This window comes from Olea europaea, chromosome 12 (assembly GCF_002742605.1).
Source record: "Olea europaea var. sylvestris chromosome 12, O_europaea_v1, whole genome shotgun sequence".
NCBI classification, from domain to species: Eukaryota; Viridiplantae; Streptophyta; class Magnoliopsida; order Lamiales; family Oleaceae; genus Olea; species Olea europaea.
This window is the reverse complement of record NC_036248.1, coordinates 11,202,041-11,220,513: the sequence shown is the minus strand read 5'-3', so window position 1 is coordinate 11,220,513 and position 18,473 is coordinate 11,202,041. Positions and strand designations below refer to the sequence as shown.

The 18,473-nt window shown below is 32.6% G+C and overlaps 2 protein-coding genes across 4 annotated transcripts; both read right to left on the bottom strand.

Moving 5' to 3' along the window:
• Window positions 1-8,289, bottom strand: LOC111405619. Of its 3 annotated transcripts, XM_023034580.1 has the most exons (4): window positions 8,234-8,289; window positions 6,076-7,557; window positions 2,337-2,422; window positions 1-1,679 (listed from the first exon to the last, which is right to left on the bottom strand). In XM_023034580.1, exon 4 carries the CDS (start codon window positions 667-669, stop codon window positions 13-15), a length of 657 nt encoding a protein of 218 aa, XP_022890348.1. In that variant the 5' UTR covers window positions 670-1,679; window positions 2,337-2,422; window positions 6,076-7,557; window positions 8,234-8,289; the 3' UTR covers window positions 1-12. The 3 variants fall into 3 exon arrangements, with proteins under 3 accessions (XP_022890348.1, XP_022890347.1, XP_022890346.1); XM_023034579.1 differs by lacking the exon at window positions 8,234-8,289 and having other exon boundaries at window positions 6,076-8,216; XM_023034578.1 differs by lacking the exons at window positions 6,076-7,557; window positions 8,234-8,289 and adding an exon at window positions 3,142-3,371.
• A 7,385-nt stretch (window positions 8,290-15,674) lies between these two features.
• Window positions 15,675-18,214, bottom strand: LOC111405618 (UDP-glycosyltransferase 88B1-like). Its single transcript, XM_023034577.1, has 2 exons — window positions 17,111-18,214; window positions 15,675-16,233 (listed from the first exon to the last, which is right to left on the bottom strand). The coding sequence occupies exons 1-2, from the start codon at window positions 18,156-18,158 to the stop codon at window positions 15,812-15,814; spliced, it is 1,470 nt and encodes a 489-aa protein (XP_022890345.1). The 5' UTR covers window positions 18,159-18,214; the 3' UTR covers window positions 15,675-15,811.
• Window positions 18,215-18,473: the final 259 nt, after the last annotated feature.

Below are 18,473 nucleotides of genomic sequence, written 5' to 3'. Positions count from 1 at the left end.
CTTCCTTGTTTTTCAATGTGAGCTTTGATTGCAAAACCTACTCCAATGGCTCCTTCCTTCTTCGATTAAGCTTGTCTTCATATTCAATGATCCGCATAATTCTTCAATTGTCATATCTTCGATGTCCTTTGATTCTTCAATGGCAGTTACCACGTGATCAAATTTCTCAGTAACTGATCTAAGGATTTTCTCAATCACCCTTAAATCAGTCACATCTTCATCAAGCCTCTTCATTTGGTTTGCTACGGTCACCACTCTTGAAATATAATCCGACACCTTTTTGGATTCCTTCATTTGAATAGCTTCAAATTCACCTTGTAGATTTTGGAGGCGAACTTTCTTTGCCTTCTCCTTTCCTTTGTAGGCAACTTGAAGCATATCCCATAATTGATTTACTGTAGTAACATTAGAAACCTTCTCAAAAGTGGTCTCATCCAATGCTTGGTGAATAAGAGAAACAGCCTTTTGATCATTCTTCTTAGTGCTTTGTAAAAGATCCCTTTGTGCTTGGATGAGCGCAGCTAGATCGATGGGAGCCTCATAACCATTCTCCACGATGTCCCATGCATCATGTGCACCAAGTAGTGCCTTCATGCGGATGCACCAATTATCAAATTTCTCTTTGGATAGTTTTGGAACTTGGAAGGGGATCATGTTGACATTTGCCATGGTTTCTAGTATTGTGGCTCTGATACCACTTTGTAGGAAATAGAAGTGGACTTAGGAGGAGGAAATGATTTTCTATTCAATTGTGGATTTGCCTTCAACTCAAGATTACATAGGTATTTATAGGACTTCCTATCACATAAGTTTATCCCCTCAATTTAATTCTACTACATGCACCACAATTTACTATGTACACATTAATTAATAATACATACATACATGAACCACAATTAACTAGATGCATATTAATTAATAATACATGTATTTCAAACTCCTAAATTCATGAAAATAAATTAAATAGGTTAAATGCATGTTTATTTTTCTAACATATCCTTCCAAAACCCCATTTTCAAGAAATTTTTGAAATTCGGATTGTGAATCAAAATTGAAAAGTACAAGAGACAACATCAAGGAGAACCCAGAACTCGTTTTATGCATTAAAAAAAGAAGGAAACTCCAAACCAGTTCTAGTGTTAAAACAAGGGTGGCAAAAATGAGCAGTGATCTTAGGATTGTCTCTTTTAAGGAAAGGTAAATTTAGGAAAAGTTAGAAACCTGCACATAATTGAGCTCTTGGTAAACTATCCAAGGAAATTTGTCAATAAGAGCAATAACATCACTTGTAATTATTTCAGCATATTTATTTATGAGGAAACCTAAACTTATAAGATAAAAATCCAGCCCTATAGCTTCTTCAATACAAGGTATTTGTACCTTCACAGCAACAACCTGGCCAGAGTACTTCAACCGAGCTTTGTACATTTGACCTAGACTTACGGCAACAATCGAAGAAGTAGATATTGATTATTAAAAAAAAAAAAAAAACTTTCAAGTTTCTTTTAATCGTCATCGAAGCTTTATAACATCAACATGAGACAGGTATTATTAGAATTATATAGAGAAGGGACTTTAGAATTATATAGCTGCAAAGAGCACTGTGCTAAATATCAAATTCCGGGTGAAGTTTAAATAGGCAAGGGTTCGTTGAGTTTGTGCAGCAGCATCTTCATATCCTGAAATAGATTATATTGTCATTAATTAATTGGAATCTACTCTATTAGACTTGCAAAGAATAGAGTAAAAGTATATTGAGAGACATGATTAAAAATTCATCAGTGTCTCAAGGACTAAAAGCAATAAATTGATCGCAAAATTATTTCAAGCTATCGTGAGACTCCCTAGAAGCATTGCAAAATGCGATCAGGCTATAACATTTAGTGCATTTTTCAGACCAAGCTGCTTTGAAGATCAAACTTGCTGAAATGAAATATTTTACAACAAAGAAAAAAAAAAATATCCAACTGCTTCAATCCCCAGATTACGAGGTGACCATGTTATTCCAATGGCTACGATCTGACCATGTACAGCAAGCTCAAAGAAAAATAGAATTTAAAAATAATTGCAATAATGTCGAAGAGACCGGAGTTCATAAACTATTACAAGAATTAGTTATAAAACTCCATGCATTGGTCCTAGGCCTCTTCCAACTTGTTAAAGATCCAATGATGACTTTAATAACACCTCCTTATCCTTAAAAAAAAAAAAAATACATTTTTCTAATTATTTTGGATAACCTGTCTATTGAGAATAAGTTCACTTGTTATCACTGACCTATACAAAATAAGTTTAATCATATAAAGGAAGATCCCTCCAAATCTCGAACAACTTACTTTTCAGAAATTCATCATGTTTATCAGCTTCAAAAGCCTCATTGTTGAAATAAATCTGGATTACCTTTCACTGCTAAAGCTTCAACCTACAAAACCAAAAAAAATCCAAACTGAAATAAGTAAAATCGCAATGCATCTTTGGCTTTGAAAATGTCGAAAAGAGCCAAAGGATATCTAACAATGTAGAAGAAAGTGCTAAATGAATCTTAAATTTGCATTATGTTCAAAATAATGAAATAAATTAAAATGTAATGCATTCTTGGGTTTTCCCAATTAATACTGACAATAGGTAAATATAAAACATATTTAAGGTAGACAGGAATTTGAAATAGCCCATATAACGAATAGCTAGCAATAAAGAAAATCATTTTAAAAACTTTGGTTTGAACAAGATACTAAACATAGAAATAGCTTTTTCCAGATCTTTTTTGTTACAACCCTAAAGTTGTCCTTTCAAACATCCCAATGCATCCCTAAGCTTTTTTAGAAGAACATGTCTTTCCAATGAAGGCACCTTTCTCAATTTAGCCTAAAGTCCAAAAAGAATTTAACAATTCATCGAGTCATCAAATCTCATCCAATGAGAAATGAAATGATAGGAGAAATAGAGTCCAACTTCCTATCTATTTAGAAACTATCTAGATTAAAGGACTATATAAACACTGACATTTAAAAATTAAAGAAATTGATTTTCGCATATGTAATTTTAGAACTTCAACTGTGATATAAATCGAAAATATAAATTTATTAAGACCTCTTTAGACAATTTTGTATCAGCAGATAGTTTTTTGTCGAATTTACTCACCAGGTCGTGAACTGAAGGCCTCTTGGCTACTTAGTTGGTTCATTTCTTCAACAACCACTTCCTTATGGGATCGACCCTTAAAATCCTCTTTCACCTTGTCTAAGATCTCATTATCCAGTCCTAATTTATATTTTGGAAAATGATTGGATGCGAAGCTCACATCGACTAACATTGTTTTAATATATGACACATCAATTGACATTGATCCCTACAATTTGGACTTACCCCCGTTATTGTGCAATTTTAATTTCTTTTTTTAAAAGAAAAAACAAATTTATATAAAATAGGAAACACCTAAAAGTTATGTAAGTGTTATGCCCTAAATCCAATCGATTTAGGTTGTAAACACTTTTAATATGTTTAATGCATTTAATTTGGCAAGATCTATTACTTATTTAAATTAATTTTGTGATAAATAATATTAAATAATAGAATTCGAAGATCCAAGTTTAAGTGATTTGTTAATCACAAGGAGTTGTGATTGTGAGATACAAATTACGTATAATTGGAGCTTGAATAAATCATGGTCGTAAGTAATGACGAGATACGGATATCGTTAATGCAGTTAGACCATCGCGTGTGATATTTCTTACTTGTGAAGTAAGTAGCTGATCTCATGAGTTAAAGTGTGGTGACACTTAAATGAATACGTGGATGTTTTGTTATAGAACAAAACATTAGAGACCCGCTAAGAGATTCTAGATGGATAACTATTTGAGTGTCAGTGGTTAATCTCTAACGTTCGGTAGTGGAATTGGTCCTATGACTTGAGGTAATCATAGTGCCTTGTATGAAGACAGTCATGCTTTGACGGTGTTGGATGTTGCTCTGTCAATGGCCGCTAATTCGACATCGTTCGGGTATGTCAAGAACCATATGAAGGTTGTAAATGACCAATAGAGGATTTGTCACTCTTAGATAGTAAAAGATTGTGATCTGCATTTCGTTCAATTAAGTCAATAACGAAATCCTTGGTCAATGTATACATATATATTGAAAAGGAATTTTCGACTAATATTGGCTTAATAGTAGAATGAAAGATATGATCGATAATCGAGATTGACAGACTTCCATATCTCATAGTTGATCGAATCATATTGACGAAGGAATTATAGTTTCATGGTAAACGAACAGTTTTGGTTTTGTCATACCACGTGACATTTCCCGTTACATGTATTGCTCTGATACATTGCTAGATGTCAATCTGGGACGACGAGTGTGAATTTGTGATAAATTTAATTTATCAGTTTTGATTAGATCAAAATAATATTTTACGTCGTTAGATATCGTGGTCGGAAACCTAATGAGTCGCACACAAAAGAGAATTAAAAGATTGCAAATCGTCAATTAATTAATTCATCCAATCGTTGGATAAAATTAATTAATTTGATTGGTTATTTATAGCCCCGAATTAATTAATTGGATTAATTAATTCACGGAATGAATTTAATTAAATGGATTAATTAAATATTGGACCAGACTGGGCCAAGTCCGTTTGGGTTTATATAAATACATGGCTAGGGTTTAAGATTCATAAGGTTTTCATTATTCTTGATGGCACAAGAGGAAAAACCCTAACAGTTGCAGTCTATTCCTTGTGTGAATTTTATTGGAGGCTGGACAATTGGACAGTTGTGGGAGGTAGATTCAAATTGCTGGAAAAGAATAATACAAAGGAGTTTGCAAAATCAAGAAAAAGGTATATTTCTCATCATAGTTCTTATCTAAATACAAAGTTGAATCCTGGTGGGAATTGAAACTGTTTATTTCGGCTGTGCATGTTTAAGTAAATTCCCAACAAGTTAAAATTTACTGTTTCAATTAATATGCAAACACAAACTTAAGTACATATTTATGAAGGGTGCCTCCAATGCAACTAAGAAAAGATCACATTCCTGATAACTAAAGCAACAAGAAAATAAAAGTTTCAGAATTCAAATGATCTAAATTTAAGATTTAAAAAAATCTTAATTTTTTTGAAAAAAATTCAGAGGAAAAAATTAGTAGACATTCCAAATTAACGTTTTGGCAAAAAGGATGCCCAGTGACAAGAAATCAGAAGGTCGAATTTTAAATGATCTAAATTTAAGATTTGGAAAAATATTAATTTGTTTTTGAAAAAATAGGTAGACATCCTAGATAAATGTTTTGAAAAAAAAAAAGGTGAAAGGAAGCCCATATGATGAAAAAACGCCACTTACAAAATAATGCAAGATAATGTAGAAAATATTACACTTAGAGCTGGTACATGTTGATGTGTTTTCAAACATATAATCATTTATTTAATGAAGTGCTCATATCAGGGACATGAGTTGAGGGTGGGTATTTGGTCATGATGGATGTCAATGAGGGACCCAATCTTTTTTGATAACAATTTGTGCCGGTAAAATGGATACCTATAACACAAATTAGAGACAATTGACATGAAACTTTCGATATTAAAAAAAGTAAGGAGGAGAAAATGATGAAATAATAAAGCACTTGGAAGTATCAAACCCAAATTATTCATAGTACCAATACGGTGAAAGACTTTAATTATTAAAGCATCAAAAGCATGTGATCTCATGAGTTATAACGCGTAGCATGTACAGCAATATCAAGGCAAATTGGTTACATGGAAGCAATACTCGAGCCAAGGTGGCCAATAAATGTAACGTACTTTAGTGCACCACAAGAGAAATCAGAACTAATAATCATTTTATGAGTATCAAGTCTTCATTCGAGCTTAACTTGAACAGAAGAATTGCCAAGAGAGGAAGTTTTTTCATCATCCTCATAGATGTTCTCATATGAAAATTCGACAGCCAACAAATGGAAGATCATAACCTCAAATGTTGAATTCTCATTATACACAACAAGAAATCAATTATTTTCGAGCACGTGGTGGTCAAAGAAATGATATCGGGGTAAAGAAAAATACAATAAATTATTTACCTTTTTGAGATGGAATTCCCAAACTATGCCCATGTAGTCAATCACACGTGCTGATGACTAAGCTAATGTCTACGCTCATGAACAAAAGCTCTCAAAAATGGCTGTCCAACATGCATCGTGTTTTATAAGTTACAATTAGATCGTGTATATCAACATATCCTATTGAATTTCCCTTATTCCATGCTTTTCAGTTTCACCAATTTTGACCATCATCTCCGTTGAGACCTCCTTTTACCTGCCAATTATGGTTAATCCGTATTGGAACAACAACCTGATAGGTTTGAGGAACCTCAATGGTTGTTCATGTTCTTTGATGCTCAACATTTTTTTACTGTTCTCCTTTTTTTGCTCCATCAACCGAAACCAAATTCAACAAAGGGCAAAGGAAACACAATTTCAGCCCCCCGGGGCATAGCTCAACTGGAGGATCAATCAACATTGGCTTGCTTCCAGCGGCAGGGTGGAGAGTTCGATTCCTGGTGGGAACCTGCAGCCAAAAATTTGGTATGGAGCAATCACTGTGGATGAGGGTCTCTTGTGCGTAGAAGTGTACAGTCAATGGGGGGAATCTGTGATCCAATTGAGGCATAACCCGCGATTTACCCCCTCCAAAGTTCTAGGGGCATGGGTCTTGGAGGTCCAGGATTTAATCTGATGTAAGTTGGGATACTTGGATATCAAAAAAAAAAAAAAAAAAACAATTTCGATTAAGTGAGAAACAACATTAAAATCCATCCCACAACAGAAATACCCTTTCACATAGAACCAAAAGTAATTCATTAAATGAAGGTTTTGAAACAGCCACGAGCAATAAAAATACTATACACGTGTCAGGCTTGAAAGACTTATATGGTAATCTTTTAAAATAGAAAAACTAAATAGAAGTAGGCAAATATTGTTATTCATATTTGTCTGAATCACTAAACAGAAAAAAAAAAAAAAAAAAAAGAGTTACAGATAAATAATAGAGATGAACTTAATCTGAATAAGGTGAAAATCAACAAAAAAATAGAAAAGACAGGAAAATACACTGATACAAATACTACAAGTATACATATTTACACATAAAAGCTGAAGAAGTTGTTAGTCTTTATTCAAACCTCAACTGCAAGCCCTTTCAAAACTCAATGCTAAAAAATCAAAGAAATTGCTAAAAAGGAAAAGAAAACCATTATCTAGGGCATAAAATCTGGTGTCTTGTGGAAATTTAAAATATTTATGTAAATGATTGAGGCCAAAGCAAATCATTCATCCAAAAGGTTGAAGTTGCCTGCCTCTATGTCAGAGTCTAAATGGCTGTCAAGAGGGAGTACCTTACTGGCCGCTTCAACATCAATAGCTTCTTTATACCTGAATTTTATAGCCGAACTGACATCCAGATCATCTTCATTAACAGATTTAGCTCATTCCCTTGGTGAATTTAAGTAAAGGCCCGAGATGAAAGCTTCAAACATGATAAATGTTGCCTCAAGTTTGAGAAAGCTGACAAAATTGAAGCATCAGGTACAATTTTTTTCTATGTAACCCATAACCACGGTCATGGAAAAGCAAAAGGTTGATATATTAGAAAAGATTCACAGTGATTTCAGAAACTCTATATTATTGGCACCAGAAAAAAGATTTTTTGGTCAAGTTGAAACTGAAGCAATACTTGAGTACACCTTATGAAACACAAAATTATAGTAATGGTTTGATTTCAGGATCAAATGATTGGTGTATTTTCTTGAACCCACAGAGAAAATGGTAGTACAAACTGAAACACTTGGGTTATGCAATTAAACGACAAAAGCATTTACTCCCTCCATTTTAAAACCCCACAATAGAATTAATATTCAACAATAAAAATACAAAATTAATAAATCGAGTAACAACAAATCCAAATAAAGTATACGAAGACCGCCCCTTTATACAAAAAATATTTAAAAATCTAGTTTAAGGAAAAATAAATTACCTTTGGGAAATCACTGAGAAGCCTACACCAAGACCAGGTGGACATTACTAAAATTACAAAGTGTGTACAACTATTTAAAAAATCTGACGAGTAGCAATAAAAACACTCAAATAAAATAAATTTGAAAAAAGGAAACGTGCAAAAATGTGTAGTGATAAATAATCTCAAAGTTTCTTCAAAGGTAGAAAATTCAAGAATTAAACTTACTTTTCTATTGAATTGCTGCTTGTACATTTGTCAATAATTGAGCACAAGGGAATCCTGAAAGCAAATGGTTTATCATTATGGGGGCGATCCTTCCTTTTGCGCTAATTATGACCATATTTACAAAAAAATTAAGGGCTCTCTTATTGAATAGATTCAAAGATCCACCTATTTAAGCAATCATTGGAGGAAAAAAAATGAGACGAAGATAATGTGAAAAGCCTGGCTTGAAGTATATCATTATATTATAACCAAAGTAAAATTGTAATCAGTAACACAAATGCTGCAAATAGGGGTCATTTCATTGTGAAGACCGCAGCTTTAAATAACATCAAAAAATTATATCCTCGATTATAAATTCAAATAATAATTCCCAAATTCATGTGCTCCATAGTTAGACAAACGATATCAACGATTAAAACCGAAGATTTTAGAGAACAATAGGATTCTTATAGAAAGCAAACTGATGCAAAATGAAGAAAGTAAATAGAAACACATAGACAACAAAGGAACAATCATCAATCTCAAATTTCAATGATATTTAGCAACAAAAAAGAAGAAAAATCACAACGTCAAACAGCATAGAACACAATAAAATAATTGATAGTCAAGAGAAGACACAAATCGATCCTTTCAAATGGTTGTATTTTCTACAATTTGCAATACGTGCAGAACCTCAACAAAAACAGTAAAAAAAGGAATGGTAGAATTTTTAGATAAAGATTAGAAAGTGAAAAAATTAAATGTTAATAAATTGAAAATTTTACTCAGTAAGGTCAATGACAATTAAGAGCATATTCATCAATGCGCTACCTACTTTAGGTAACAAGTATAACGCCTACCTCAGGAGCATATTGTGGTTTTTCATGTAGTTCTCATGCAATTATAAATTCATAAAGGTCTTCATGTTATCAAAGTAGTACTTTTTAAAATGTATCGTTGCTAATTTAGGAACTTTAGTACTTCACTTTGCCTTAGATAGTCCCCTATTGTAAGTTCTCACAATTATCTTTTCTTATATCAAAATCTTCAATGATGCATTAAATTTTTACTTGTCAACAATCCAATATGTGTCAAAGGAGTCAATTTCATTAGGAAAATGAATTTACAACAGAAATACTATCCTATAGCCTTTTGTGAGGTATCTGCTAAATAAGTTCCATATTCACTAATGTTGTAGCCACTGAAACAGAAAGTAGGATGTTATCTATTCATCTAAAAGTCTTAAACCACTGGAATATACAAATATCACGAAATCAACCCATCACAGGCAATTTCTTCTTCATATCTTCCAATTCCTGCAATTTAAATCCCAAATAAAATCAAATGCCATCACACACATTCATAAAAACATATACGCAAGAATACACGCACGCACACTCATAAACCTAGAAACATACCTTAACTTTAGAGTCAGAATCAAGTTCAGTCTAGCTTTAGACTTGAAAGTTCTAGGAACGTTCTACAACCACTTGAAAATTCACGAGAACGCTTTACTACGTCAAATTCAAGTTTTAGATATTACCAAGTTTACGTTCCAATAAATTTATTATTCGACCTCACTGCAGAATTGATTAATCAAAGCAACACGTCACTTTAATTAATTGTCTAGGTGATTAAACATACAGTCCAGTTAATTCCTATGTTGAACTACGGATTTGCGTAAAGTAAATAAAATATTACAAAACACAACTCACGATATGATGACGAAGAAACCCCAACGTGGGTAAAACTCCGGGACCAAGCCAATAAGTTCCACTATACCAATTCAGACAGTACAAGTTCTGCCAAACTCCATACCCAGTGAGATTCGCTGCTCCAATCTCACGATCTACTACCGTTGATACTACTAGTCTCCTGCTAACTTCCTGATCTACCTCCTGCAACCCAATTTGCTGTCCAATACAGCCTCCTGGTCTTTAGCTGATTGTATCACCAAGTGGAATTTCAAAAACCTCATGTTCTTGTCCAGTTCCTGGGTTCATCGTCTACCTCCCTCAATCTCCCTTTGAGAGAATTCCTTCCTCAACAGATGGAGAAGTACCGGTATTTTGTCTTCAAAAACTTGATGTTTTTTCCCAAAATATTGGTTGCCGGATCACAAGAACAAGATTGATGAATTCTCCAGTTGGTTGTGTTCTTAGATCTCTTCACAATGATATGAATGTCTTCTAATATGAAAGCATAATAAAGTAACCTTATTGAAATTCGTTCACAACTTTTGTATTTATAGTTAGGGGCAATTTGGAGTCCTAAACCGTGTCAAACTTTCCAGAAATAGAAAATACAATATTCCAATAACACTATCGCTCGAGCGAAAAGCGAGCAGAGAGCGAGCGACGGAACTTCGCTCGAGCGAACATCGAGCGGCGAGCGAGTGACTATCATTCTACTTCCCCTCGCTCGAGCGGTGACAGGGCGAACAGCTAGCGAACTTCCGGCACCGCGACCTTGATTTGAACCTAGCACTCAAACCCTAGTCCCTACCATCTAGCTTTGCTAAATTGCACCATAAATCCCGGCCTTTTATAACATTGTACAATTGAGTCCCTAACTTTTAAAAATTTACAATTTAATCCTTTTGTCCACATAATCGCTAATTACACTTTTTGCCCTAACAAGAATCAAAATCAACCTCCATGTACTCTTGATCAGGTATTTCAGTGTCGTTTCATCCTATTCATACTGTCCCATTTGCTCCATCTCCTAGTTTCTTATGGGTTTCCTCTTCTTTCAGTTCCAAGACGAGGTTTTCTGCTAAGCTTTCCATTTCAATAGTGGGTTACATAGATGAAGAGGGATTTATATAAAATTTGAAAGAAATCAAGAAGTGCTTTTCGAGTTTTTGAAAAAACACCCATCCTCGTCTGTAGTGTCCCTGTCATCTCCAACGGCTGAGGCTTATGATTCCTTATTGTTCTTCTTCTGCTTCTGATGTCTCTACCGGCACTCATTTTTCCACAATTTCTTGGATGTAGCATTGCTAGAATTTTGGGAACTCAAATCTCCAAGATGAAAGGAGGAAAAGGGAAAGGGTAGGGAAAGTAAAACTCAATAAATCATGGAAGCTGTTCTCAACTCTCGTCAGCGTCGACCTGGTTCGATTTGACGGTGGTCGGTGGAAGAGGTGGTGAGAGAGCAAGTGAAAATTAGGGTTGAAGAGGAAGTGTATGGAAGACTTAGGTCCCGTTTGGTAGGGATATTTTGCCCCAAAAAATTGATTTTTTGACCATTATTTTACTATTCAAGCCGTAATTTTTGACTTCTTCTCTCACGTGTGGACCCCACTTTTCTTCTAACGATCAAAAAATCAATTCTCAAAATCCCTACCAAACGGGGCATTAATTCCCGTTTTCTATATCTACTTTTTTTATATGCAAGAATATAAAATCATATAAAACCAATGTGAGAAGAACAGTGAATTGTGAGAATAAACTCACAAATGAACATTAAATTGGGATTGCCTCTTTTACTAGAGGAGTGATTTACAATTTTAAATTCATCAACTCATCAAAACTCATTAAAAAATTAATTTTAATCCACGCGATGGACGAAATAGCATTATTATTTTGCTTCTGCAAGTTGGATGACTTTCATTTCATTTGGTTTCAAGTCGTCATCACTTTCTTTCAAGTTTGATGAATTTGTCACAAAAAAACAGAAAGCCATCATTAATGATAAGATAACATGAAAGGATATTATTTACACTATTCTAACATTGACAATTCGTATCCCCAAATTATGCCCTCGTTTATTAGTAATTTTTCATCCCCAAAAAATTAAATTTTTTATCGTTAGTTCACTATTTTAGCCATCATTTTTTACATTTTCATTCACAAACAAAACTTACTCTTCTCTTTAACGGTCAAAAAATCAATTTTTATGATCATTATCGAGCAGGTCCCAAAAAAAATTGGACCCCCACTAACTAGGAGTACTTGAAGATTTGATCTTTTAAAGCCCATTAACTTGCTACTAAACTTAGCCACTGAACCCTTCACTTCCTGCAACTCACCATTTCTTGAAACTCAACAAAGTATTTGAAGCTAGTGATGACATACACGATAAAATTACTTTGAGGAGAATGACTTCTTGATAGAGTCTGACCCTCTAAATAAAAATATTTAACGATAAATGTTAAAATCCGTGGTACCTTACTATTTATCTCGTGTAGTACCAAACTTACTCAACATGAGATTTCATCGTCTTAAGGGCATCTCCAATGATTGCACCATTTTGCACCATTTTTTGGTGCAAAGTTGCTCCAATGCAACACCAAACTTTGCATCATTTTGTTGCAAAATGGTGCAAAGTGTAAAATGTTTCTTTTGTCTTTATTTAACATTTTTCAAATAAATTTGTTAAATGTATTTATGTCATTTGTACTATATATTTTTCAATATAATAAATTATTTTTTTTATTAATATTATTATTTGCATTTAAAATAAATTTTAAATGTAACACATAATAATTAATAAATTAATTAAAAGCCGAAAAGAATTTAAAATACAACAAACACGATTAGTTATAAAAGTTAACACGAAATATATTAAACAACGACGTACATACGATAATCTAATTTGATTTCATATTTTCGTTGTTGTAGTGTTTTTATTAATTGTTCCATGTTTTTTAATATATATTAATGAATTTAATCTTTTCCATAATTTAACGTAATTATTTATTTAGTAATTTATGTATTTATAAAATAATTAAATAAATAATATTTCAAATAAATAAATTATAAAGAATAAAAAAAAGGAAGAAAATGGTTAAACAATGTTCATCTGGTGTAACTTTTGGTATAATGATTGGAGATAAATTTTAGTTTGGTGCAAGATTTGGTGTAAAATTTGGTGCAAAATGGTACAAAATTTGGTACAGGGTTGGAGATGGCCTAAGATCGCCGTTCATGAACAGGGTATTCCTAAAAAAATAAATTTATTCAAGATAGAAGTTGAGGACAAATGTAGTATTGGCTGAGAATAAATTTATTGAGAAAACTATTTCATAGTGAATTCAACAAAAATAAGACCTACACATAATTTTACATGATATCTATCTTGTGGCAATAAGAGTGCTAAATGAGACGATACGAACAATGAATATGAATTGCTCGTACGAACAGTCATTTTAGCTACAAAATGTAGTTCAACTAGTGTTAGTGGCTCGTGGATCTGCTCGATTCGCTTTGACCCTCATCGTTTGTAGAATAATTTTTTTTTTTTTTTGTATCTATACCAACGAATTTCTCTTAAAATTCTTCTATATAAATGTTGTTGGTATCTTTTATTTTGTTATGTTTATTTATCAACTAATTTCAGAGGTAACTCATACTAATCAGACTATTTATCTTCATTAAAAATATCAGCATCTAAACTTGTTTTAGTATTAATGTTTACAGAGAACCTCTATTATTCTGAAAAACACTGAAAATTAGAAATAGCATATTAAAATTGGATTCCATAATTAAAATGGTTCAAGAAATTACTATTATTACCATAAAAAGACTGAAGTGTGGACGATCATCCTCAATGTTATTTTTCTATATTGATTCGATTTTCTATTTTCTAATTTGGTAAAATACAAACCCGCCTTACAAATTCCTCTATATCAACACCAATAACGCAACTATAACCAAAGGATAAGCAACAATTCCTTTTTTTTTTTTTATTATTATTTGACAAATAAAAATATGAAGTTTCATAGCTAATATGTCTGTAAATTTAAAAGAAGTAATAAAAAATAACTAAAGAGTTATCTAAGTATTTTCTAACAAAAAATTTGTTAGTAATTATAAAAATTAAACGGTGAATAACAAAATATGCCCCGAATGTAATTTTTTTTGCGACCAAATTTTAAATTATTGAACTCCATAGGATGGTTAAGTCTCTATTTAATATTAATATCGACACATTACTATATTCACAAAAATATAAATGTAATTGTACCACATAATTTCTAATCTTCATCTAGTATTTATATTTGGTAAAGTAATGTATTTTTTATTTTTACCATACGATTTTTCTTTTCAATTATACATTTAACCATAAAGTTCATTATCTTTGTTAGATATTGACTTGATTGTAGTAGATATACTTTTTAATAGGAGTGGGCATTTTTTTCCCGGAACCATTTAGAACCGACCGGTTTGATTCCAGATCTTCCAAACAACGATTTGATTTTGGCATAAATTATTAAGAACCAACCGCATCTGGTCTGGTTCTCGGTTCTAGTATGGGAACCGCCTGGAACCAGACGATTTTCATAGGACTTTTTTCTTTTTTTTTGGCAAAATATTTGACTCAATCTCTAATCGCTTTTATAAAAATTAATCGGATTCGTTCTTCATTTTAGACTTCAGCACTTCCTTTACTTTGATTCTTTGATTCTCTCTTCTTATAATTCTTTGATTAATTGATTCTCAAGTAAAATTAGAGTATTGGGCCCTTGTTTGAGCCTCATTCTTTTCATAAAAATGAATTTTTGAATAGTGTACTGATGAGAAAAATGTGTGGATAAAAAATGGGGAAAAATTTTAAATTTGTGTGTAATATTATTTTATCAAAAAATATGTGATTGAAATTATATCAAATCACTGTTTAAGAATGAACTGTTTCAAAGAATAGGGCTCAAACAGGAGCTAGGTAAATCTATACCTAAATATATTTATTTACAATATATAATTTCATTTCTAAGACGTGAAAATTTTATTTTATTTTCACTTTAATTACATTGTTTGTTGATCCGAACAAAACTTTTCATCTAGATTTCTATAAATGATTACTGACAGAATTAGAAGTTGCAATAAATTTTTAAAGGGTGTCCAATTCAATGTAGGATTTTGATTTTCATAAAAGTTTGTTTAATCATTGGAGTACTATGCAGTTTATATAAATTGATGATTGCTTGATGATAGTAATTTATATTATTTGGATATTGCTTTTAAATTTGTATACTTAGTTTTCTTTTAATCTTTGAATAGTATTTCGGTTCTTTTATATTTTGTTAAAAGTATCATGCTAATAGCAACTTTACATTTTTTATTAGAGAATATTTTATTTTGATATCTTCAATGTAAATAATCAGACTCGACCGAACCGGAACTGATTGGTTCGGTTCCATTTCTAAAATTCTCATAGGTATTCGATTCGATTCGGTTCCCTTTGGAATCGGATCACGCCCACTCCTACTTTTTTAAAGCTTAAAATTTTATGTATTATAAGGTTGATATCTTAACTTTATAGGTTGAGTTCACGAAATGATTAATAACAAAAAAAAATTGACAATAACAAACATATTAAAGATCGAAAAAAAGAAAGAAACAAAATCTAGTTCATTCATTTTCTTCACTATTGTGTATTGTATTATAGAAAAGAAGACGAAAACTTGTACATCATTTTCTAAAGCTGCATATCGAACATTGGCATATGACAACTTTAGTATTTTGAAGATTGAATATGATTAAATAACAATTCACTAACACATAATGAGATGATCTTATTGAATTGCGAATGATAATTGAAAGGGATATGAATCCATAGACGCACGCAGCTATTACATTCCCATTAACAATTGCATCATCCCTTTGCCCAGGACTCGATGAGCTTTTCCAAAGCTACACAAGATGAACCATCATCTTGAATTGCAGCCTTGGCACAATTTCTCATAACTGTAACTTGATCCTTCACTGCTTTTCCATTGTCCGAGTCCATTAACTCTCTTACTTGCTTATCCAACTCAGCAACTGTAACGAACCCATTAGTTGACTCAGCTAAACCCAGTGCCACCTTCAATTCCTCCACCATGAAAACCTTATTCATCCTTTGTTCTGCATAAAGTGGCCAAGCCAACATTGGCACACCAGCACAAATAGCCTCCAAAGCTGAGTTCCATCCACAGTGAGTCACCATTCCCCCTATTGAGTCATGATTCAAAACCTCTAGCTGTGGTGCCCACGACTTCACCACAAGTCCTTTGTCTTTGGTTCTTTCCAAGAAACCTATCAAAAATAAAATTTAAATAAATAAGCATTACTTTTCTCTAAGCCATTTTCAATATATAACTCAAAACATCAAAATGCACCATTTTTGGTACAAAACAACTTCAATACAATACTATACTTTGCACCATTGAACCAAAATGGTGCAAAGTGTAGAAAGTCTTTTTACCCTTTCTTATAATTTCTCAAATAAATTGATTAAGAGTATTTGTGTCATTTGTACTATATATTTTTTAATACAATAAATTATTATTTGCATTTATAATAAATTTTAAATGTAAAAAATAATAATTAATGAATTAATTAAAAGAAAAAATTACAATATAACAAACACGATTATTTCTTAAAGTTAACATGAAATATATTAAATGATGACATATATACATTATCTAATTTTATTTAAAGAAAACGATATAAATTCCGAGAATTAAATTGCAATAATATTTCGATTTCATAATATTATAATATCCAAATTCAAAATACATTGCATTATTTTTTAATGGTATGATTTAATATTTTCATTTTTGTAGTGTTTTTGCTAATTATACTATATTTTTTATATTTATTATGAATTTAGTTTTTTCATTAATTTAACGTAATTTATGTATTTGTAAAATAAATAAATTATTTAGAATAAAAAAATAGAAAAAAATGATAAAATAATGTTCATTTGGTATAAGTTTTAGTGCAATGCCCTAAGAAAGTGTGGTTAAAAATTGTGGAAAATTTATGGGCTTACGTACAAAATATTTTATTTTATGTACAAAATATTGAAAATAAATACATATATTTTAAAAAATAAAAGTTTTTGGAAAATGTTATTAGTTAATACACACCGCATATCGCTAGCAACTATTAGACGTGAGGATAAGAAAACCTTCTGGCAGCAAAGCATCCAAGTCTGGTTCTGCTGGTGCTGAATTGCCCTTGGTTTCATCATCCGTGGGTGGATTACGGACCACCCAAAGAAACCGGTGGCCGCTGTTTTCCAACCCCGCCGCCATCTCTTGTAGCTGCTCTGCCGTGAACGATCCCATACTCCCAAAACACAGAAAAACTACACTTTTACTGGGCTGTAAATTTAGCCAACTCAAACACTCGTGTTCATCATTGTTACTGCCGTTATCTTTGCTTGCAATTAGAGGTCCAATACAATGTACAGGAGGGGTTGGTGCATTTGGAATACACAAACCATCAGATAATGCTTTAACTGCTCTTGATTCAAGAGCTTCAAAAGAATTTACCAAAATCCCAGATGATTTTCCCATCTGTACGGCAGTTTCTAAGAACAGTTTGTATATTCTACTTTCACGATCAAATAGAACTTTTGGTAAATCTTGAGAATAAATTGGTGGGGTGCCAGGAATTTTAATATAATCATGTACGTCTTTGATGTTTTTTGTAATGGTTTCGTGGAGGGTTGGAATATGTAAGAAAACGCAAAGTGCAGAAGCGCCTGAGGTGTAGAAATAATAAGTTGGAATTCCAAGTTTTGAAGAGACTTCGAAAGCGGCGTTACAGAAGAAATCTATGAAAAAGGCTAAGAGATTTGATTTCTGGGATATATTCTGAAGGGCTTTGTGGAGGTAAGGGTTGTTCAGGCGGGGTATTTCGAAAAGAAGTTCTTCGAAAGGGATGGCGGCGGAAGTGGGAGGAAGTTCGACGGTGGATAGTTGGTGGAAAGTGATGGAAGAAGTAGTGGAAGCAACGTGGTTTATGTAGGGTGCGGTGACGCCGGTGGTGTATGGAGCGGTGGTGATGAAGATTGTTATGGAGAATGAAGGGCGGTGCTTGAGGAGGAGCTTCCCGAGCTCCACCATGGAAATCAAGTGGCCAATTCCAGGAGAGGGATACAGCACAATGGTGTCGGCCATGCTAGATAAAATATGGATATGGTAACTAAATAAATCAAAATGGTGTGTCATACATAAAGCGGCCAGACGTGCAGTGTGCTCAATTTTTACTGTCGGGACGTTCCAAAAATCCAAGTTTGATAGTGAACTGCCTTGATATGTGTGAATGGCTTATGAATATTTTAAGAACCCAACATTTTTTGGCAAGTTTGGGCCCATGCTAGACAAAAGGACAATGGCAATCAATTCATATGCGTTTGTGGCTGTCATTTCAATTTCAATTTTTTGCATTTCCCATTTCCGCTCTTCAATATCTTCATATGTGGCCCTCGCAAGTAGATTCAAATTGCATCAAAGGGCAAAATAGTCATTGACGCTCAATGGCAT